We start from the raw sequence: 23,624 nt of genomic DNA, 5'->3' as shown, positions 1-23,624 counted from the left end.
CCTTCCTTCAGGTATTTATACGCATTGATAAGATCCTCCCTGAGCTTTGTCTTCTCCATGCTAAGCAGTTCCAGCTCACTCATCCTTTCCTTATTGGAGAAATGCTCCACTCCCTCAACCATCTTTGTGTCCCTTTGCTGGACTCTCTCCAGTACATACATGCCCACGTACTGGAGAGCCCAGAAATGGACCCAGCATTCCAGGTGTGGCCTCACTAGGGATGAATAAAGGGGAAGGGTCACCTCCCTTGATCTGCTGGCAACTGTCATACTGATGCAGCCTAGGATACCATTAGGCACCTTCACAGCAAAGGCACGTTGATGGCTCATATTCAACTTGGTGTCCAACAGGACCCCCAGCGCTTTTTCTGCAAAGCTGCTCTCTACCTGGTTGGTACCCAACGTAATCATTTTTAGGAAACAGTGTTGACTGGTCTTAGAGACAGAGTCACCTCTTTTCCCTGATCTGGATTTCATCTCGTACCCAGTTAAAGGCTGTAATGGATGCCCGCAGGATTTATTGGCAATGTAACTGTCCCTAGGAGCGGTTCATGGCATTACTGATACACCAATAGACCACGAGTGCAAGTGGTGTTGTCCTGGGGTTAAACAGGGGGGTTGCAACTCACTGAAGTTCAATCTAATTCCTGCCTGTATCACTGATTTGCTATTCATATTTTAAGTTTTGAAGAAAACTAAGAAGCACACTCTGAGTATAATTAATAGTTTCCCCCTAAATAACTCTAATTCTGTTTACGTTCTTTGGCAAAAGAAAAAATCAAATTTTTGCCTTCCCCTCCAAGAGGCCTCTTCTCTGCATTTTTCACAAGAGATAGAAACTGAGCAAGGAAGATAGTCATGGCATTCTTCCAAACTTTGACAATAAAATAAACAGGATTCACACAATTTTCCACAATGAGGACTCACTCACAGCAGAACATCTGCTCCAAAGTCTTACATCATTACTGAACCCTAGCAGCCTCTTGAAATCCCTTCTTGGACTCACCAACTTATCAGTGAGTATTAAACATACTCATGAGCTCTGCCAGGTTCTACAGGCATAGATTCAAATAGGTGTCCTGCCTGAAGCTTGACTGGTGACACCAAAATGAAACATCATTTCAACTGTAAAAATCCATGCTATTTCTACCACACTTCTGGAAGAATGAAATAATCAGTGCTTACACTAAACCTACCAGTATCTCAATTAGAACGTTTTTGATATTAATGCAGAAAACAACGTTTAGAAAAAGAGCTTCCCTGGCAAGAGTGTTCAAATATACGAGAACCATTTTGCTTAACAGTAACTTAGATTTTTACTTTTGATACAGTATTTTGCTAAATATCATCACTTTGGGTTCAAAGTATGAGCTCGAACATTGTCTTATGTCCAAATATAATGTATGATTAAGTATTCTCTCCACACCACTGAAAATAACTGTTCTGGAGATATAAGAAATACACGTACTTAGTCTAATTTGTAACTGCTTGCTTACTTCAAACTTTGGTTTCAAAGACAAAAATATCATTTTCTTACTGAGTTGAACAGAAAAAGTCTGAAGTGTTACAGTATACCTTTTAAAGAGCAAGCAAATTGAGCGTATCCCTTCATCTTCTCTGAGCGTCTATCACAACTTGACAATGGCCAGATGCATCCCATTTAACTGAGCCATGTTGCACTAATAAATAAATAAATAAAGCCTCTCGAGTATTTCTCCAGATGTTCTTCTCTGGTTTCTGGAATTCTGTGCATCTCCAAGGTCAGCATGAGAAGTTTGTAACATCCTGTTTCTAACTGGTAATTTCTTTTTAAATATATACATAGACAGAGACCTTTTTTTTTTCCTCCAGAAAGAGCAAACCTGCAATCATGAGACATTTTGCATATTTAAAGAAACTCAGAATGATAATTAATTTGATGAATCAAAGTGGCATCATTCTTTGTATGGATAAGCTATACTTTTTTTTTTTTTTTTGAGCAAGTATAGACTGCTATTGTAACTGTAAAACTGCATCAGTAATTGGCATCAGCAAAGCAGTGAAGGAAAGTCAGTAAAGAGGCGCCACCATCACTTCTGCTACTGCCCCACGGCCGCAGGCAGCCCACAGGTGCTCCCCTGCTCTCCCTGCCTGCTGTGTTTGGGACGCGTGGTCCCACCTCTGGCTGCACTCCCGTGCTGCCTGCAGCTGCCTCTACAACTGGCAAGCACTTCAGCAGCAGCCCTGTCACCGCGGACAAGGAAACCGTTCCAGTCTAAGAACAAGACAAAAAAGAAGAAAGATAAATGGTGAATACTGATAATTACATGCTGAGACTAAGCCGTAAACAAAATCAGGCACAAAACAGAGGGGAAAAATAAAATAAAATAAAATAAAATAAAATAAAATAAAATAAAATAAGCATACATATGCCTTAAGACTTAACCAAGAGCTACGGACACCGTCTTTGGACTATAATGCAGTTTTGGTCACAGTACTGGGTGAATGAAAGTAAAATGAAGCCAGAAACTGTTACAAGAAGACAACTATTAATTCCAAATGATACAGAAGTGGTTTAACACACCAGCCCCATGTTAGGGGGAAGGGAACTAGTCTTCTGACAAAAGAAGTTATCAAAAATAATGTGAAAAATCTTGTTTCTCTGTCAGGAAAAATCACTCTATGGTAATAAAGAGATGGAGATTAAAAACAAGGGGATACTGACTAAACACTACATCAGCTTCAATAAATTTTTCTTCTAACTGTCCTCTCTAACTGCCTAACAAAACAGTGAGGAAAAATGCTTTTGCTGAGAGGGTATTAGCTTAAGAAAATAGTATGAACCAAAATACATGTCCTAGTCTCAACACTGCTTCTTGCAACATCCTTAGGATAACAGAAAGCCTTCCAGATTTCAAAGCTGAAGGGCATCTCTGACCTAACTAATAACAGCAAGTGACCTCAAACAAATTTCCCGAGACTGTTAAATTTTCAAAACTGTAGTCAGAAAACAAGTTCAAGAACAGCATGAAGCCAGCCTCAGGTATGGTTTCAGGATCAGCATGGCCACAAATCCAGTGAAACAGTTCCAACAAAGGAAAAGGAAGACAAAGAACCCATTAAAGTAAAATAGTACTGACCACGATTCTGCACAATTAAAAATCCACCAGTAACAAGAATTTCATTTTACTCCAACGGAAACAGGAAAATTCCTCAAGCATGTATGTATGGAAGTACATCATCTTGCATGGTGTGTTATCAGACTCAGAAGTTCACATACAAAGAAAAGCCCTACAGAGCATGTCAGCAAGAAAAAAAAAAAAATATCTATGTAAGTCACTGGTTTTTCTGGGCTTGCACAGCAATGAACAGCTTCTAAAGCTAGTAACTTTGCTTCTGTTCCTCAAGACTGAAAAAGATGAACATCTGGATCCTACAGGGAAACTTAATTCAGATTAAGTAACCAGCTCAGGAGAACCCAATTCCAGTTCTTAATCAGAATTATCGATAATGACCTTTACAAGGCCCTGTCAGTGGTCTTGCCACCATATTTTATCACTAAGTTTTCAGCAGTGTTCACTCTCAGTTGTGGTTATTAAATCACTACCAGTATTTCACATTTAAATAACCTATAGTACTCGCATTTGAATCACAAAACTTAAGTTTGAAAACTGCTGTACCTGGAAAGAGCAAAAGAAGTACTAGCAGCTGGCACTGAAGTACAAAGCTTTGCTGGAAGAGGAAAGAGATAAACAAACACCAGAATAAATAGAGAAAGAGGTGTAGGGCAATGACAATTTCTTTAGGCCTTAATATCATCATCAAAATGACATTGCGTCATGCACATAAAATACATTTTGCTTAAATAAACAAGTATAACCTGCATTCTCCCTTTCTTCTTTCTTCCATGTAAATAAGCAAGAGATGTCAATTGACTCAGAACCTTCATTACTGTGGATGGGATTCTGCAAATACGCAGTTATCGATGACACTGTAACACATCAGATGAGGCATCGTACACACAGAATTTCTTAGGAAAGAAAAAACATGGACAGAAACCATTTATTTTCATTTAGATTCTTTCAAGGGAACAATATTTAAATATAGTCATACGTATGCTAGTACTGTGGCTTGAAGAAATAATAAAAAAACAATAAAGTCTAAGTACAAGGAAGGTAGGAAAGAGAACCATCAAGAAGGACACAGAATTATTTCTTGTCTTGCAGCTCAGACTACCCAGCAAGGTCAAGAACAAGAAGCTACTGATCCCATATGTAACGTACTCTGTTTGGTAGATAAACCAAAGCAGAGTAACAAATAAATTACTACATCCCATCTATACAAAGAAAATAAACAGCAGGATTTACACATAAGTGCACTTCACCAAAATTTTAACGGCTTGCATTCAGACTCCATGTCTCTGGAATGCATATACCCACTTGTCTGATCCACAGGAACACCCCACACGCAAATACGTGTGCCCAAGTGAGAGAAGTATTCCTGGAAACTCATCTCATTTTGTAATGTTTCTGATATCTAAAACATTTCCCTGATGGCCAGGACAGAGGTTAAAACTCTTATATGCCAGCATTTTGGCCAGATCCTCACAAATCACTGCCATAGGCACGGATTCAGATCAAGTTCTGATCTTTTGCCTTGTCTTTTTCCAAAGAAAAATTAATCACAAGACACATACACATTAACTAGTGACACAAACCCTTCTTCCATCCAATACCCATAGGAGAAGGGAATGCAGAGAAGGAGAGTAAGCAGTTTCATGGTTGACTTATCTTTTTTTTTTTTTTTTAAAAAAAAAAAAAAAGTAAATAATGTAAACTTTCTGAAAGGTAACTGGATGCACTGTCAACAAACACACCAGGCAGAAGAATGCACGACTCAGCACATGGCTGGGCAAAGAGTCAAACCACTGCCATTCAACAGATTTAGTGATGCCCCCGGATAAAAATCCTCCCCTGAGCACAACAGAAAAGTTCTAAAATTCTGATCTCATCAAATTCAGGTTCCCCATGAAGGTCAACTCCTGTTCTGAGTAAAAAGTCACCATCAAGTAAACCTGAAAATCTTCCAAATGGTCTCTGATTTTGCTTCAAGGCCTTGAAACTGAATGCAATGGGGCAGCCATGCTCCAGTCAGTTTTGCTCCATTGCTTCTCTGCCATCTACCAATTACTTATTAGTTTGCACTGTGGTTACCTAGGCCTGCTTCTGAAGCATCTCACGTTTTCCAGAACCCTCCTTTCTTCCACATGCCACACAGCACAGGGAAGTGACAGGAATCTCTTAAAGTCATATAAAACAATGAACTTCGGTAGTTCTCTGAGAAGTTAAGTGAGGCTTTCCAAAGTTTTGGCCTTTTTTTTTTTTTTAACCCACAAGAAATTTCACAAACAAGCCTTTTTATAAATGACGAAAGATACATCTCTCACACAGCCAATCGAGTAAGAAGCTGCCATACTCCAGTCGAAAGTTTGCAGTCTTCCATCCATTCTCTTCATTCTCAGGCTCACCTGAAGCACTTCTGTTAATTATATGATCAGTTCTCAAGAGGAAAAGATCATTCCCTTTAAGCAGCTGAGAACATCTTTGTAAGAACTGAAGTGTTTATACTGTCCTGCTACAAACCCGCACATAGTCACACCACACATCCGTCCACAATTCAGATTCATACTTTGTTAAAATGGCCTTAAAGCCCAGCATATGGCAACAACGATGAGAAAATCTGCAGGGCAAGCTGCTCGCTAAACCCTCTCTCTCTAGAGAGCCACTGGATCAACACCAGATCCTCAGCAGTGTAAGCAAACAGTACTGGAGGTAGGAAGAAGTTGAGCTAGGAGAGGTAGGAACACAGACCCAACCAAATCACTTCCCAGGAAATCTCCTTTGTAAAGGAAAGGCCCAGGAGACATCATCCCCATGCATTCTCTCTCTCGAAGATGGCAGACTGGAGAAATCTCTATCAACAACACAAAGACCTCGTTGTGAATCCAAGGATTGCATAAATGAAGACAGGTCTCCCACAGGAACCATCAGATTGTTGAGCTTTTACCTCCCTTGTTCCCCCAGAAAACTTTTGTCTCTGTTATGTCCCAAGTGATAATTCAGTACTGGAAGTTACTGCTAGTGAATTTATCTTCTGCCTGGAATTATGTTTCCTCTCATTTACTTTGTGACGTATGTCCGAGCAGACCCATCTCCTAGGATGTTTCAATCACCTTTGTACATCTTTGGCAAACTAATGTAAACCACCAGATGAAGGTTTTCTGACCCAGCTCCCTACTTATTATTTAGAAACCGCTATGACACCTATACTTCCGTTTGTTTTCCAGATTTAATTATAGCTTTTTCTTTTTCCTAGCACTTCTTCCCAAATCTCTTTTCCCTCAGCCTTCGTTCACATATTGCAACTGTTATCCATATATTACCTGCTTGCCTCTGCACCAAGCAGATGAGAACTGCTGCTGAAAGTCATCGTAAACCCTACGCCAAACCTCAGTTCTCACTGCTGCTAACGCCCTCCCTCCACCCTCCCCAAAGGTCTGCAGGCTAATCTTAAACATTACCCACAAAACACTTATTTTAACCACTTCTCTGGAACTTTCCACCGCACAAATCAGTTCAGTAGTCACCAGTCCACTGCTTCTTAAATGCGAACAGTCACCAAGAAGCAGACAACTAGTCCATGGCTGTAATGATTTTGCAGTACCTTGAGCAATAAAGAATTACCCCACCCAAGAAGGAGGAATAACAAGCAGGTTTCCAGAATCCTTTGTATCACATGTTCTTCCCTATGTCTGTCACACACCAACCTCACACTTTTAAGTCTCCCAGGTGTGAAACTGCTAATGCTTATTCCAAGATACCACAAAAAGTAACATTAAGTCTCAAGAAGGCTAAATTTCTTTCTCCTCCACCTCTGTTGAAGGCTCCCATAATTCAGATCCTCTGCTGCAGGAGGAGAAGGTAAAGGTATCATTCCATATCTACACTTTCCAATATCCACTGCTCTCTCAAGCTACTTATTATAAAGAAAACATTGAAAAAATTGCACAAATGCTACTTATTGTGTTATGTGCTTCCTGCATTACTGCATTCGTATTCCTCTTGTTCATTCCTTACAGACCTCTACTTTTTTTTCCTGCTCTATCCTTCCTTTTAAATCTTTGAATTCAAAAAGTTCTCTACACAAGATTTCTGGTTCAAGCATAGATGTCTTTTAAACTAAGACTTTCAATGGCAACATCCCACAGAAGGAATAGCCGTTTTGGTTTTGTTTTATTGAAAGAGAGGTTGCAAGAGCAAGCGTATTACAGAACCAAGAAGCAGTTTGGCAAAACTCCTTCCCCTTTCACAGACTTCCACTTCAAAAACACAGAGGTTGTTCCATGAATGAAACAACTAAATAAATGAAGTTCAGCTTCCTTGTGCTTGGAGACTACAAATGAAGTAAGAAGTGGATGAGTATTAAGGATTTTACTGAGGTCCGAGTATTCATAACCCTTCCACACAGATTCTCTTATATTTACATGACCTTGCATTCCAGCCTTTCAGTCAGAGGAGATTCTTATCTCTGTCCCTCAGCCAACTCACATGCTTTTTCGTCAAGTATCTAGGAGGCCAGTGCTGGCCAACTTCAAAATTACTGGGAGGAGTCAGAAAGGATTATGTATGTGGCAGGCACAATCACAGTATTTCATAAGAAACCCTACAGTTACTTCTCTGATATGCTCTTGAAACTGAACAAAATATAGCTAAACAACAGCAATACAACACAATACATAAAAAACAATAATCCCATAAATTATTCTGAGACTTAAGATTATTTCACTTTGATTTCATCATGACGTTGTTGTTAATTCAGCCAGTGTGCATACATATGACTAAAGGTCTTAAATTACAATTTAAGGGCTCAGAGAAACTGCTAACAACAGAAGGACAAGAACTAACAGCTCAAGACTAACAATAATTTAGAAATAAATCATAAGTGCAAGTAGCTAAGCAAAGGAACAGGTTACGAGCGTTGTAATGGGCTTAGTCACAATATCAACACTGGGTGTCACTCCAACAAATATGCTGCAATTCAGCTACACGCAATTGGCCTCGATCACATTCAAGTGAAAAAGAAAGTAGTTTCACCTTTATAAGACACAGTGGCCAAATTCCACAGTTCCTGTTATACTGAAAGTCCACAGGCATCAAAATAATCCTGCATAGTTGGAAGTTATTACTTGTAACAGAAAAAACTACTGGAACACACACACATACAAAAAAGAAAAAAAAAAGGTTCACTGAAAGGCCAAGCATTTGTTTATAGACAGCTCTTTGCATGTAGCGCTACACCTTGTGTTTACCTCATATCTTGCTATCCGGAGTAGATAATGAGGCAGCACGTTGCACATAATCCCTTCTCAATGTTTTGCCTAAAAGAATGAAACAGATGCTTTCTATATCAAAATCTGCACTCAGAGAGAAGGGAAGATCCTTGGGTTTAGGTTAGGTTGCTTCAAGAAATAGGACAACTATCTTTTGCAGCTGGCCTTCTTCAGAGAGCAGGTAACACTATTCCAGGACACAAGAAGATAAAAAACTCTTCTTACTTCCTCTTGCTCAAAGTAACCCTGAAAACAGGCAAGAACGTCCTGTACTCCCCACCCCCAAATTATGATATTTCATTCTGCAAGAAACTGATCCATAAACAACTGAAAACAATGAGAACGTCTCGCTGACTTCAGTAGGTATTGGATCAAGCCAATGTTCCAGTTGTCAAAAGGTGACTAGTAAACACTGGTATGATAAAAAGGAAAAGACAACATAAAGACAACATAAAAAGTGGTCTGTATCCCACTCATTTATTCACAGGAGTCCCTGGAAGATGCCATAAATCCTAATGAAGGCAAATAGGATATAAATGGATTTGAACTTCCATATTAATTCAACTGTTTTCACAGACTGAAGTAAAGGCTAGCAGCATCCATATATTTTTTTTTTCTTGTCATTTAAAATTTAACCAAAGTAACTTAAAAGCAGGTACAAAAGAGTGACAAATCCTACACTACTCCTTTGTGCTACTGCTGTGCTCTAAGCTTATGGGCAGGATTAAATGCACTGCAAAGATCACTATAACACTTCAGGAACAACTAAAATTATATTCTGGCATGCATCTTACTCATAGGATTTGCTGTTCATGATTCTTTTGGTCCTAATTTACTAGACAGATTAATTTCATAACCCACAGAAAGCAATTATGTGACACACTTACCTGCCATGTTTGATATCTTAATTTTTACTAGTTTCTCTTCAAAATAAAGACTTCCTGCAGCGTTGTACATTTCTGAGCTACTGCATACAAGTATAAAGTAGGTATAAAAAGATCCACTAAACAAGCTCTTATTTCCTCCGCATTTCCCAAAGGATAAACAAGTAAGAGCCTGATGCAACACCTAAAATGTGCAGAATAACCTGACAACTGACTTAGCGGCAAACCCAGACCTTGCAGCTTTAGAAAGGTCTTCTTCCCCTGTAGGTCATTTTCCCTCTCCCCTCAGAGATTTCAGGTCCCTGCTAGACTGATTTTGCTACTGGTGCTTTGGCCACAGTTTAAATGGCTAAAACCATGAATCCTCCTTCTCCACTGAGTCTTCGCCTTCAGTTCATTGTTCATCGCTTCTTGTTCAGCCCCAACTTCACAGGCCAACTTTTCTCCAGGAAGCTGGAAGTGATTGTTGAGATGCACAGCATCTCTCAGCACCACAGAAGGATAATCTTTTAATTGAACAGGGAGACTGTGTCAGTTGTTAAATGCAATTAGAGTTTCAATGATTGGCCATACCATTTTTCATAATAAGACCTAAAAAGCTGAGGCAAAACACTACCTAGATAACTACTTACTCTCCCTTCTTTTCAACTGATATTCCCATTTCTTCTCATCATAACTCTGTTCATAACTGCATTCCTGGCAATACCAATATTATGTATACTAGCCAGAAAACTAGAATTCTTTCCTTTCATATCATGCTATGGTCTGAATAGCGTTTTTCAGGATAGCCTTCTGAGACCAACAAATGTGCTCACTTCTCTGCTTGTAAATGTCGTCTCCCTTAGAAGTATGTAACCACAATCAAGTGCACTACTGTTACCAAAGACTGTTTTATTTTCGGATTTGAAGGATGTTTGAAAAGAAAGGAATGAAGTGATATATGGTACAGTCCATTTGGTTCATACTTTAGGCTAGATGATCGCCAAGAACTGCTGCATTGAATTTGAAGGGATTAATGAGGACAATATAAAAACTATGCCCGGTTTTCTTCCTTCCAATAAGTGTCACCTAAAACTACGGAACTGATTGATACTAACATCACACCAAACTCTTCCATACTTACAGGAGATGGAAGAAAATTCTTTTGTGCATTTTTTCCCACTAGCATTCTCTTGCAACCACTGCAGTAAGTCACACAAACAATATGTCTGATTCCATTAAAAACATATCTGACATTTTTTCCCCCCCACACACACCCCTGAATTTAAATAGAAAGCACATTCAAGTTGTCTCCTGTTCAAACAGAAAGCCAAGTTTAAAGAAAACATATACAACCTGTAGATAAACAATCTGAAGGGGAAGAGACAGAAGAATTGCCATCTTTGTAAAACAGCGTTTTTAACTTTTTATAGATCCATTCAAATTCTGTATCAAATATAATACAAGGTACTTATTGGGTAGGTTATAACAGATATAACACTGAAGCATTCAGAATAAAGAAAGCACTGAACAAAAATAGACCAGATTTGTAAAAGAAGGATTCAGAAGCTACCAACCACTTATCAAAATAGTCATAACTTTAAAAAGGCATCAAGTTCTAACAGTGCTGTAGTAGAACTGCAATAGTCAGGACCACTGACATACAACAAGGGTTTCTGACACAGTCCAACTCCAGGATCTTCGCTCTAGACATAAGAGGGGTTGAGCTGTATCCAAACTCTGCAACATGCCAGAAAAGTTTAAAACATTTATATTGCTATTAGTGAATTTCAGCAGAGGGGTATAAAATTTTATGTGATCTGTTCAGAAAGAGATGAAGTCTGATTTGATCCAGTATCAAGGACATTACATCACCATTTATTTCGGAATCTGGCATTACTCACCAGCTATCTCGCTGTAATCAGCCGAGACTTAAGCTTACTGCATCCAATAAGGAAGACACAGAATTGCCAAAAGTGTAACAACAACGCTTGAAAATATTACTGTTTGTTTCCAGCTAAAGTGGTGGAGGGCAGTACAAGGCAAGCACTGACTTCAATACTTACAACTCACCACACTTAAGACCTACACCTGTTCCTGTATACACTTGTGCTGCAGGACAACTAATGCTAACCTGAACCTCTCAAAGCCTGTCACAAATAAATCAAGCACAAATTGTGAACAGCATATTTTAAAAATTAACATATGCATCATATGGCAGATAGGACAGACCCCAAACACGACTGCAGTGAATAATCAAGTATCAGTTTTACCAATACAGCTAGCTGTTGGTTTTCTGTGTGTGTGTTTCAATTTCATAAGCAGCATCTATCTCATTTAAGATCTTCAATACGAAGACAATGCAGCAGCACTTTATATAGTGTTCTCTCAAGAATTACATTTTTATATTGTCTACACACCTACAAGAACTCAGGTATGTAAAGTTCTATAAAGTATTTGCTCCGCATGCGCCATTTCTCTGTATGTGACTTTTTTTACACGAACACTACTCATATGACTTTTCAGTTTTATTATATTCAAGAAAACAAGCATTCCATTCAGAGCCCTCAACCAACAAATTCATCTGGTAGTTATTTGGGAAATGAAAACATGTTCAAGCAATATGCATGTATTAACACACATGCATGCAGTAACACTACTGTCTGTGGGTCTCTGAGCACTAGTGAGAAATAGTAAGGCAGATTTGGACTATGTGAGGTACACAGATATTTAACCTACCTCATCAAAGCCGCTATCTTCTTTCTTCAAGGCTTTAAAATAAAAGGAAAAAAAGAAATAGTTATCTGTACTGCATTTCAATGAGCACAAAACAACTAACTCCAGGAAAGAGAAAAACAGAGCAACATTTTCCTGTCATACTATGAAAGAACATGCTGGCATGAATAACAATTTTATACTCAAAATATGAAACTAAATGGAATGTAGGACTGCACAGCATGTTTCCAAGAAACTACATTTACATATTTATGAAAAATATTATCCTTCCAGGTTAAGGAAAGTAAAAGTCCACAAGTTTCTTTATTTTAATTCTTACTGAGCATTTTACGGAGAGCCTGACTGAACTTCATAAAGCAAAAGCATAATAAACACCTAAACATCTATTCAGCTTGTGAAGTACTATATCTTTACATTGAAGTATGAATTGTAGCAGGCTTTTGGTGTTTTTCTTTAAACCACATGACTTGCATTAAAACAGATGAGATTTCTGTCTTTCTTACACTAAATCAACAAAAAAGAAAGCATGAAAACAGTACCAAAAACACATGAACTGGTGAAGCGAGACAGATATGAATAGCTTTAAAGTTGTAGCAAGCATTAATCTGGTGCAACTTTTTTCCTTTAGCATACTGGGTGTCTTTACTGAACTGAGAACACAATTTAACTTCTCCAAATCTCCACTGGAACCGTATCAGTCGGGAGGTAGAAGGTCTTTCTTTGCTCTTCACACCACAAACAGAACAACCAGGAACTGGGCACTGCACACTGCACCCTGAAATTGCTCTGCTTTGACTTTTCTTGAAGAGTCAAAAAAAAAAAAAGTATGACAAACCGTTGAGCTGATGATTGCACTACTACTCTTCCATTTAATAATGAATGTCCGCAATTTGACAGGGGTAACCTGAATGACCATAGACCTCAGATGGCTCCTGACCACTTAAGCAATATAACATTTCTTACACCCAAATTTCACTGATTTCAGCAGTGCCCAGCATCTTTAAGGATCTAGACTTCGGTAGTTTCCTTTTTCAGGTGCTCCTTCTCCCTTCAAATCACTTGAGTTTCTAATCCACCACCTCTTCCAAACCCTGTCTTCGGAAACAAAAGCTTAAAATAAAATAAAAACCCCAAACCATAGCAAGCTGTACCACAGGGATAACTGAGGCAGGTGAGCTCTGCATTGTCACAGGACAGCACTGCAGAAAAGTGTTGCAGCTCTGCAACCTCTGCCCCAGGCTGCAAGCTACAAATCACAGTTTTCCTTGCACAGGAAAGCACAGATGCTCCAGCCTTTGTTTGCTTTCATATTGGCATTTCTTTGGGACATGAAAAATGTATTCCCCCATCTCTGAAAAAATCTCTGAAAATTGCTGTTACAATTACTCATCTAGATTCCAGATTTCATGTTCAGTAACAAAAAATAAAAATAAAAAAAAATAAATTAAAAAAAAGATTTTGCTGAGAAGATTGAGGCGCGCACACTGTACATTTTTATCATGAAATGCATTTTTATGGTCTTAAAGGCCTGACAAAACATTTTCAGACTGTCAGTCCCAAGTACCCAAAAATTATGAGTTGGGACATAAAGAAAAGAGAAAAAAAAAAATGAACCAGTTTTTAAGAACATATTTTTAATCTTTTTATTTACTTCTCAGGTCACAAGGACATGCAAGCTATAAATATGGAATATGATACACCTGGGTCATGCTGACAAGCTTTTGTTCCTCACCAAAACTCCTGATTTTCACGAGGCCAAAACATTCCAGGAATAACCAAACAACAGATAACCAACATAATTCACAACATAACAGAACAAGAAATGGGAATCTGTGATCCGCTGCATATTTCTTTATGCTTGTCTTTACTTTCACTTCTAACTTTGACTAAAACAGCTTTTTTTTAAATGAACCTTCAAAAATAGGAATATGACAGTCCTAGCCCCTCATTAAATCAGATTCTGCTTAACAACACAATTATTAAATTTACATAGCATCTTCAAAAAAAAAAAAATCAAACCAGCATATTTTACACAACTAACGACATTATGAGCATGTTTTCTCATTAATGCAATCCTTTTTTGCAAGTTAAAAAAGCCTCTCCCAATTAAAAAATAAAAAATAAATAAACTGTTTAGAAATGCACTTCTCATTATCTCAGGTATGCCAGCTATGCAAGTGTACATTAGGGGAGATTAGTGGAGATAACCTTTGTATCAGTGAGGAGCTAGTAACAGCACATAGGTGCTCAGAGCTGCCACAGACTACTTTTAGTGCATTGTGAACAACCTTCAGCAATGTTTCCTTTTTTTTTTTTTTTTGACCCTGGTGTTAGTTTCTGACTAAACAGATTGCATAAAAAAAAAAAAAAAAAAAAAAAAAAAAAAAAGAGGTTAAATGGCATGAACTGAAAAGATCTCAAAATATGATTTTGGTACTAGATTCGCTTCAACAAATGCATAGCCAGGAACTCTTTACATAACTACAAGATGATGACAATTTTATAAAATTACTGATTATTGATTTTCATTACATAATTATCAAAGGGTAAAACTAAGAACCAAACCTAATAAAGGTTTAAATGCTAAAAGAAACAAGGAGTCAACCGAAACTCAGAAAGTTGGTTGACGTAGTATGATGTGTTTGTGTATACGTACAACAGTGTGTAAGCAAGGAAACTAGAATTTGTAAACTAATTTGGCTGTTTGTGTAAGAAGGGAAACCTATCAATAAAAAGAATTCTGTACATTTTTCGGATTCTTAGCAATGCGAGTTCTTCACGACATGCTAAATTTTAAGAGATACTTCTTGTAACACCAGAAAACTTCTGGCAGCAGAAATGGTGCATTAAGCAGCAAAGATGGTTAATTCTTCTAGAACTGTTACCATGTAATTTCTGCAATAAAAGGCCACCCTGTCTATTTCAGAATATAGACTTCAGCTTAGCACCACAGGCCACTTGCATTTTTTCCAACACACCATGGTGTCATATTGTGCTTTACCAGACTTGCAAATAGGACAAGGCAATTGTCTACCTCTGAGCCTTGGGATGAAGGCTCAGAGGTAGACAATTTCACACATCACATTTTTCAGCTCATAAACAGCAAAATAAACAGTTTAATGCTAGGAACTCTGACAGCTATGGTCTGGATCAGCCTGCATCATTTTGCAGGATAAGGATATACAATACAGACAAATTCATGACCCCCTGCCAGTTTCTGGATGCAGTGGCTGAACTGTATCAGACCACAGTTAGGAAAATGGGCCAAGTCTGCTTGAGGCTACAGTTGGTACAAAATAATGGCTCCTTTTTGCGCCCCAGGGATAACTAAGCTGGTTTTAAGTCTGCCTTCTCTTTTATCTAGAGATGCTGGGGGAAATATCCAGAACATCCATACCACATTTCATTTTTTTCTTCTTTTGGGAAATAGCTTCAAACATTACTTAACTTACATACCATTGCACACTGGGAAAAGAAAAAAAAAATCAAGTTTTGAATTCCTTGCTGATACAGCCTCTCAAATAAAGGGAAGTACTTTGTGGGGAGAAAGTGGTCTTGAAGGTAGTTCAGTGAGTATTAACTTGTAACTCCTAGCAAAAACACGCTGCCAATGACAACTCGGATGCGTTTCCGCTCCCCTTATCAAAGAAGCTAAAAGTAACATCAGTATCAAAATTAAGGGGTCTTGTACTATGGGAAGAATTGTATTTGGCAGCTCAGATAGTGCAAACACTGGGGGATGCCTGGTGCTGCTGCAGCAGGGGAAGGTTCGGCTCACAATTTGACTTGAATACCATGTTACTCTTTCGCTTACATGACTGTGTTCATAACACTATTGTGTACTTGAACCTATGAAAAGATATAGACTGCAGAAGAAAGGGAAAAGTTTAAAGATCATCGTAGATTTAAAATTGATTGTAACTGAACAGAAGACTGACAAGACTCAAGACTAAATACAGTAACTTACTAATCTCACCACGGAACACCTTATTGCCAAAAAGAGGTGTAAAACCAGAGTGACAAAAAGCCAGAAGACCTTTCCTAATGAGGCTTTGGTTTTCTCCTACATTTCAAAACACAAGTAGAACACGTGTTTTACCTGAGCATTTCCTGATATGCAAGTGAAGAGTGTTTTAAACAGAGGCTGGCTTTGCTTGGGCTTATGGGTGGCTGTGGGTATCGGGGAGTGGACTAGGTCCAAACCTCACACTGATAAATTAGAGTTTTTGCTCACAGTGCAGTCCCCGGTGTGATGGTCCCGCTATTAGAGCATCTGAGGATGGAGCAGTCATGCTGGTAGCAGCTGAGTTTAATGACAAAACAGCCACAACAAACAAATAAGCCAGCCTCCCCTGCTCCTGCACTGCACAAAGAGCCAGCATACAGAAGATGTAACAGCATGTGTACCTCCAGCAGGCCAAAGCTCCCAAGGAAACTAAAACGTTTCATTTGGGAAAATGACAAGAGAGACGATGACCCAACAAAGCCACTAAAATGTGCAGAAATTAACACACAGAGAGGTCTTGATGCTAAGAAGGTATTAAGGGGACTGTCACTGCTATGATAAGGTAGCATTCAAAATCCTCCCTTTGTTAATGACTTCCCCTGGCTAAAACCTGCCCACAGCTCCATACAGGGGTGTCCGTGTGTGCATACAGGCACACGAGCATGTGAGAGACCAAACACCCGACTTCTCTCTTTTAAATCAAACTCGTAAAATATGCTTAAATGACATTAGATTGATTAGAGGTGAAAGCTATTTTCATATGGGCACAGAGAGATACAGAACTGCGACTTAATATTCACTTCAGAATTGAAACTTGACATTTACCCTTGAAATTCTTTTTACAAACATGAACTTTCAGTCTTTTCCATCTTTCAATCAGACAAAAAAAGACAGACAGACGATTTCAAATGTTCCCCTACACTTCAGGTGTGCAGTCCCTAAAAGCTAGAGGTTGAGCACGCACACAACACGTGCAAAGCTGCAGTGCCCATGTACTTTAACATGCCTCCCCATTGAGGCTGTCAAGGGAGGACTGAATGTCACAGCTCTGGGCACATCCTTTTCTCTCTCTGGGACAACGCAGCTCTGAAAGTAGAGCCACATCTGACAGCCTGACCGACTGCAAGGGAAGGTGCCCTGATGGGACAGCCGAGGGGCGAGGGCTTCCCAAGGGCCCTCCTCTGGTGGGCCTGCAGGGACGGGGGCTGCTGTGTCCCCTCATCTGTCCCAGGCTCCCAGTGCCAGTTGCCCACTACCTCAGGCCACAGCCGCCTCAAACCTCGCCCAGGTTGCCTTCTCTCCCTGCCCAGCTGCACAGTGATGCTGGCGGCCGGTGTTAACGCTTTGAATGCTGAATGAAGCCCAGCATTGTGCTGAAGACCAAGAGAAACACCGGCCCAAGACCACCAGAGCAACTCTTTGGCATTGTTCTCAGGAACAGACCCTGGAGCAAAACAACCTGCTGTCAAAGCCAGGCATGAGGCGGTGACACCGGGAGGTACCACACTCAGCAGTGGTGCTCAGATAACGCTACCTCACGATGCTTTATGCCGGGGAAAGCACGACAAGGTTCAGCACCAGCCGACAGACAGACTTCTTTTGTCTGGCTTCCCAAATCCCTGCTCCAGCATTATCTGCCTCAGCATCTCATGCCTCAACTTAAAAGAATGTGCAGCCTGAACCAAAAATAAATGACCAGACCTGCAACAACACCACAAAAACAACTCCCTTTCCCACGTTTTTTCTCAAGGTTTCCCTTTGGCAACGGAGCCTACCCTCTGCCGGGCCAACTCGGCTCCAGCTCCACACCGCCTGGGGACCGTTCGGTGTTCCCTGGGCCTTGCTTGTAGGGAACACTTCCTGGGGGGGCTGTGACGGCGCCAAACCCCCCGCTCCCCACACAGCCCCCGCAGGTGGAGCGGGGGGCACGGGGGAGCCCCTCAGCACTGTGGGCACCCCGGGACCTCCCCCAGAACCCCACCATCACCCCACCACCATCACCCCGCCACCATCCCACCACCACCATCCCATCACCCCACCCTCCCACCACCATCCCACACCCATCCCACCACCATCACCCCGTTCCCCCGCCCGGCCCCGGCCCCGCTCCCCGCGCCGGGCCCTCACCTATGCGGCTGAAGCTCTCCGACAAAGTTCTCCGCAACTTTTTCATCCTGCCGAGCTTCTCGGCGGACTGCGAGCCGATCATGGCACGCACGGCGGGCACCCCCCTCCTCGCCAACCCCAGTCCCGGCTGCGGCACGGCCGGCACGGCCCCTGCCCACTCTCCCCCCAGGAGCCCCCTGCCCGGGGAGCCCTCTGCCCGGTCCCGGTCCCGGTCCCGGTCCCGGCCCCCCCCGGGGACGGAGCCCTAGGGAGCAGCAGCGGCCGCGGGACTCATAGCGCGGTGCCGGCCCCGCTCCCCGGGCTGCCCCGGCACGGCCCGAGGGGGGAGCCGAGGGCAGGCGGAACGCGCGGAGGGGAGAGGGGAGCGGGGAGTGCGGCCGGGTGCGGGCACGGAGGGAGGCAGCAGGGAGGGAGGGGTGCGCCGGGAGAGAAAGACGGAGGAGGAGGAGGAGGAGGAGGAGGAGAAAGGCGGAGCCTGGCGGGGCAGGGGCGCCCCGCTCCGGGGCCGGGAGGAGGCGGCCGAGCCGGGCTGCAGCCAGCCCCGCCGCGCCGAGCCGAGCCGAGCCGAGCCGGGCTGAGCCGGGCTGCGGGGCGGTGTCCTCGGGCCGGGCCGGCCGGGAGGGGAAGCGGGGGCTGAAAGGGGAGAGGCGGGGAGACAGCGGGCCGGCCCCGGGCCCCGTTCATCCCTCCCTCCATCCCCAACCCTCCCTCTATCCATCCATCCGATCCCTTCGTCCATCCCCATCCCTCCCTCTCTCCCTCCCTCCTTCCCTCTATCCATCCAACCCCATCCCTCCATCTATCCCTCTATCCATCCCCATCCATCCATCCCCATCCATCCCTCCCTCCCTCCGCCAACAGCCCAGAGGCTCTGGCCCGAGGCATCACCCAGATCCACTGCAGCAGGAGGACAACGGTGCCTTGCCCCCCCAGGACGCACCCCAGCCCTCAAGTGGAAAGCTGGGCTTCTCCCCATGTGCGTCCCAAAACGCAGCCGGCCAACAAGCCTGCAGATGCGTTAGCCTGCGGCTTAATGAGCGTTGAGAGCGTTTGATCTTGTTAACTCCACTGAACCAACGTTGCTGAAAAACAAATCAGTTTAACCCATCGAGATGGATGGCCGTGTCTAGTCCAAAACAGAAAGAAGGTACTTTTCGAGAACAATACATGCTAGGTAACACATTTTAAAACCTGGGTTTACCTGTTTCAAATTGTATTTTGATGCGTGTTATCTGGTTAAAATGAACTTGGGTTTTAATGAGGCTAGCTAATGCAATTCACTGGGATTAGACGCTGCCCAAGCTAAGAGTTTTTAACTCAATTTTAAAAGCACATCTGTCTAGACAAGCATTTAGGTGAGTTGGGTTCAAGCCATCTGCAATTCTGAGCTCTTTGGGATCGGATCTGTCTATTTCAATGTAGCAGGGATGGCAAATATGGAGCTTCTCGAGGTGGAAATCTGCTCTCCGCTTACGTGCGTGGCTCTTGTGATATACCAGATTACGGGAATTGTCCTGCTATACAGCAGTACAGTAACACTGGCAAAACGTCCTGTGCACAACCCCTGAATGTACAGCCTGTTTGATAAAAAGGCTTTCAGAGGTGTGAATCCTAATGACCCCAGTAGCGTCTTTGAAATAGGAGCTAAAATGCCACATTAATGTCGGATATGTCATATTACGGAAAGAACTGGAGACAGGGTGGAAGCTGAAACCTTACAGACGGGCACAGGAAAAAAAAAAAGAAAAAAGGAAAAAAAGAAGGAGAAGAAGAAGAAACAGACAAGGAGGCTGGAAGGAGAAAAAAAGGGAGGACACAAGCACTTCATCATATTTTACTCAGTCCGTTCAAAAAAATGACATTTAAGTCCTTAATAATAGTTAAATAATTTGATCTTTGTTTACATCTGATGCTAATATTTGTGAACACTCCTACTCCAAGTGAAGAGGAAAATGCTGTCAACATAAATAATATTTTCTGGTCCAGAAGCAAAAGCTGAGCATTTGAGCCCTTTTCACTTTCTGTGCATACCATTCACGCCAGGCAGCCTTGCTGCCCGGCTGAGACTTGCACGAACACTGCTGTAATTCAGTCTGTGGCTTTCTCTTGGCACTTAGGGATATAGTTTCTGAGGAACCTGTAATTAACCATGCTTAACTGATGCTGTCTTACTAATGTAAACCAATGTTTCTAGCACCTAGTGAATTTGGAACAACATTCCCATTTTTCCCCCTATTTTCTAGGTAAACTCTAACGGTATCAGGCGCAGAGGACAAGCCTCTGCCAGACAACTGCAGTGTGTTCTGCTTTCTGTGACAGTACAGGCAACTTCAAATTTTTGACAAGTGTCTGGCTTTGCAGCTGCTTGGGAGCAATCTACAGGCACATGTCAGGTTCTTTTAAATCAAGGAAAATTTTGCCTAAATTAGACGGCAGTGTGGTGCCAGTGAGAGAAACACAGCCCTTGTCTCCTGAAAATTGTACAATCTCAGTCTGCAGAGATGTTACGCAGACATGCTCCACCAGAGGAAGGAAGAGGTTGAAGCTGTGCAGAAACCTTCAAACTGCGTGTTGCAGGTTTTGTTATTCTTCCCCGTGTGGTTTTCTCTTGACAGAAACATGTATGTTAAAGTCCTTCTTTGTTCTCTCCCCCGCCCAACCCTTTTCTGTTTCCAGGGGCACAAGCGTTGAAAACTCATTGAATTCAGGAATGTGAAATCACTTTTGCAGCTTTGATCAAGTTCATAAGTTGGTGGTTATTTTTCTTCTTCTGTATTTCCACCACCCATCTCAGGAAACCAGTAAGGCAGAAATGCACAATTTGCAAACCACAGAGATAGCAGCTATTATAATGATGACATTTTGCTTCCTTGTAGGGGCAAGCTTTTGGCTCTGTTTTTTATGTTTTAGTCTTGCAATTTGTGGCATAAGAAAATTAACATGAACAAAATGCTAAAGAATATTTCTGTTTGCTGCCTTCTTCCACAAGCGTCTTACAGAGTTAAAGCTCGTTTGCATTTAATGGGACAGCTGCATTATAAAAAGCCAGGCACTTTATTTAAAGCATCCTTTTTTCACATCAACTCCCCAAAGATACACCCTACATAAAAAGCAGCTTGCAGTTACTTTATGACTCCTTGCCTGGCTTTGGTAAGAATTCATTACAAATCTTGACCTCTGCCACAGCCACTGAGTCAAGCTGAATCAGTCTGCAAATGTAAGGATTATCAAGTCCAATAAAAATATTTGCCAAGATATCAATTGCAAGTTGAACAACAGGAAACATTTGCCTCCATGCATCATGCAGACCAGTGAGCCTAATCATGTAAATGTTTTGCACTGAGGTACGGGGTTGGGTTTGTTATTTCTGGAGGAGAGGAGACAGCAGGGTTGGCAGTTGTTTATTATTGTGTAAACTGACATATTGTTTAAAGCTGTAAACAGTGCAGTAATGGGCCTGGAGCACTCCGTAAAGCAGAAATCTGCTTTCTTTAGATAGGACGGCCACAGTTGCCCTGTTCGTTGCTTGCAGGGTAAAATGAAATGACAAAAACCAAATCTGCGATGTGTGACACAGGTGGTGGCTCACAGAGTAATAGAGAGTTGTGCATTTTCCAGATCTCTGGGCATTCGCTGTTTGGATTCACACAGTAACTTCACGTGGTCTGAGATCTCCCAGCATCCCCAACCCCCACCATTTTTCCTTAGGGACACCGCAAAGGCAGTGTGTTACATTCCTGCTCTATTTGAACCCATGTGGGGCCAAGGGTTTGAATTTCCAAAACCCGAAGAGCTCAAAACAAGGCAGCATGTGTTTGTAGAAGAGGCAGCTAATGCCACGGCTTTGGGGTGCTGGGCAAGCCCGCCCTCACCTCGAGTGCCGTGCCTCCCTCGGGAGTGAAATAGTGAGCAGGATTGTCTGCTGTAACTCTTGCAGGGAGGGCACAGCCCCATCAGGCCTTCACTGCCAATGTAAAGTAGATCTTCATAAATCTCCCCGGCCGAAGACATCCTCCATTAGCCCAGTCTGCTCACCTTGAAAAGCTCTCTCCCTGCCACGGCCTGTGGGACTGAGTGCTCAGAGCTGGGTTACTTGTTAACACAGCAATTCCTTAGTGACCCTCCTTTGATGAAGATGGATGTAAAGCCACAAAACACCCCTCCATTCTCTTCCCCCCACCCCTGCAATCTCACTTTCACTTGTCCTCTAGAAATACTCAATCCATGATGACTGTTATCCAAAGAGAAAGGCAGGCTCTGCTAACACAAACGGTGCCATATCCTTAGGGACGTGACCTTTAAGCTCTGCTAGCAAAATGCATTAGTGACAAAAATTAAACTTCAGCAGTAACGGAAGAACAGTACCTGTGTAATCTGCGTCCACATCATAAGCTGTTCCCCCAAAAGCTCTCAGAGCTGACATGTCATGTTTTGCCTTTTTGGTCATTGTTATTAAATCCCATTTTTTATGAACCTGTGGAAATTTACCTTATTTGTATTTGGTGCATCCCTGAAGATAAATGGGGGTCAAACAGACTCAGATGTTACATCTCAGGCCTGACTGCTGCTGTCAGACCCCGCTCCCTGGGTTAGGAAGTGATGAGTTACAGCTCACGTAGCTCCAAAGACACAATGCAAAGGGTTTGGTTTTCCTGTCACCTGATGGCTGGCTGCTGGTTAGGAATGACCCCTTGAGCCACCCATGATTTACCTCTCAAGTACCCTCTAGTGGTCAATTTACTTCATGTACTGATGTGTGGGGTCACTTTCTATTTTCTTCTTACCTTATACTCACCTTAATGGTGAAATGGCTGTAGGTGTAACACAGCATCTTCAGCTTTGATGTTTACAGTTCCTGTACCTGCTAGGCAGCTCCCTCCTGACATAAGCAAGTACACTTTAATTCATCAGGAAGTGTGAGCTTTTTCTGGTTTGCCTATGGCAGAGTGTTGTGGGTTAACCCCAGCAGGCAGCCAAGCACCACACAGCTGCTCACCCACTTCACCACCACCACCTGTAGTGGGAAGTGAAAAGGAAGAGCAAAAGCAAGACAAGTCCTGAGTCAAGACAAAATAGATTTATGTGCAAAGAAGAAGTGGAAGAGGAAGGAAGGAAGGAAGGAAGGAAGGAAGGAAGGAAGGAAGGAAGGAAGGAAGGAAAGGATATAGCAAGTGATGTAAGGGCAATCACTCGCAACTTCCCACAGGTAGACTGATACCCAGCCAGTTCCCAATCAAAAGGTGGCTAGCCTACCCACACCTGATCCTCTCTGTTTGAGTGCTGAGTGTGACATTATATGGCATGGATTACCTCTTTGGTTAGTTTGGTTCATCTGCTTTCTTGTGTCTCGTCCCAACCTTTTGCCCACCCACAATCTATTCACTGGTGGGGGAGGAGGGGAGACAGAAACAGAGAAGGCCTTGACACTGTGCAATCACTGCTCAGCAATAGCTAAAACATTGGTGTGCTATCAGTGTTATTATGGTCACAGATCTAAATTACTGCACCATAGGAGCTGCTGGGAA

The 23,624-nt window shown here is 42.2% G+C and overlaps 1 protein-coding gene across 8 annotated transcripts in view; it reads right to left on the bottom strand.

The window, feature by feature from the left end:
* CDK14 (cyclin dependent kinase 14) overlaps nt 1–18,542 on the bottom strand; it is a 327,735-nt gene extending 309,193 nt beyond the window's left edge. For 3 of the 8 annotated variants that reach the window (XM_040545755.1, XM_040545756.1, XM_040545757.1), the window contains exons 1-2: nt 18,100–18,540; nt 11,970–12,001 (exon numbers count right to left, since the gene is read on the bottom strand). In XM_040545755.1, the coding sequence (XP_040401689.1) occupies nt 11,970–12,001; nt 18,100–18,181 (114 nt within the window). In that variant the 5' untranslated portion in view covers nt 18,182–18,540. Of the gene's footprint in view, nt 1–11,969; nt 12,002–18,099 lie in introns of all 8 variants that reach the window. The other 5 variants (XM_040545765.1, XM_040545764.1, XM_040545762.1 and 2 more) reach the window with 4 other exon arrangements.
* Nucleotides 18,543–23,624: the final 5,082 nt, after the last annotated feature.

Source organism: Cygnus olor, chromosome 2 (genome assembly GCF_009769625.2).
Source record: "Cygnus olor isolate bCygOlo1 chromosome 2, bCygOlo1.pri.v2, whole genome shotgun sequence".
Classification (NCBI taxonomy): Eukaryota; Metazoa; Chordata; class Aves; order Anseriformes; family Anatidae; genus Cygnus; species Cygnus olor.
The sequence above is the reverse complement of the archived record's forward strand: the minus strand, read 5'-3'. Positions and strand labels throughout refer to the sequence as shown.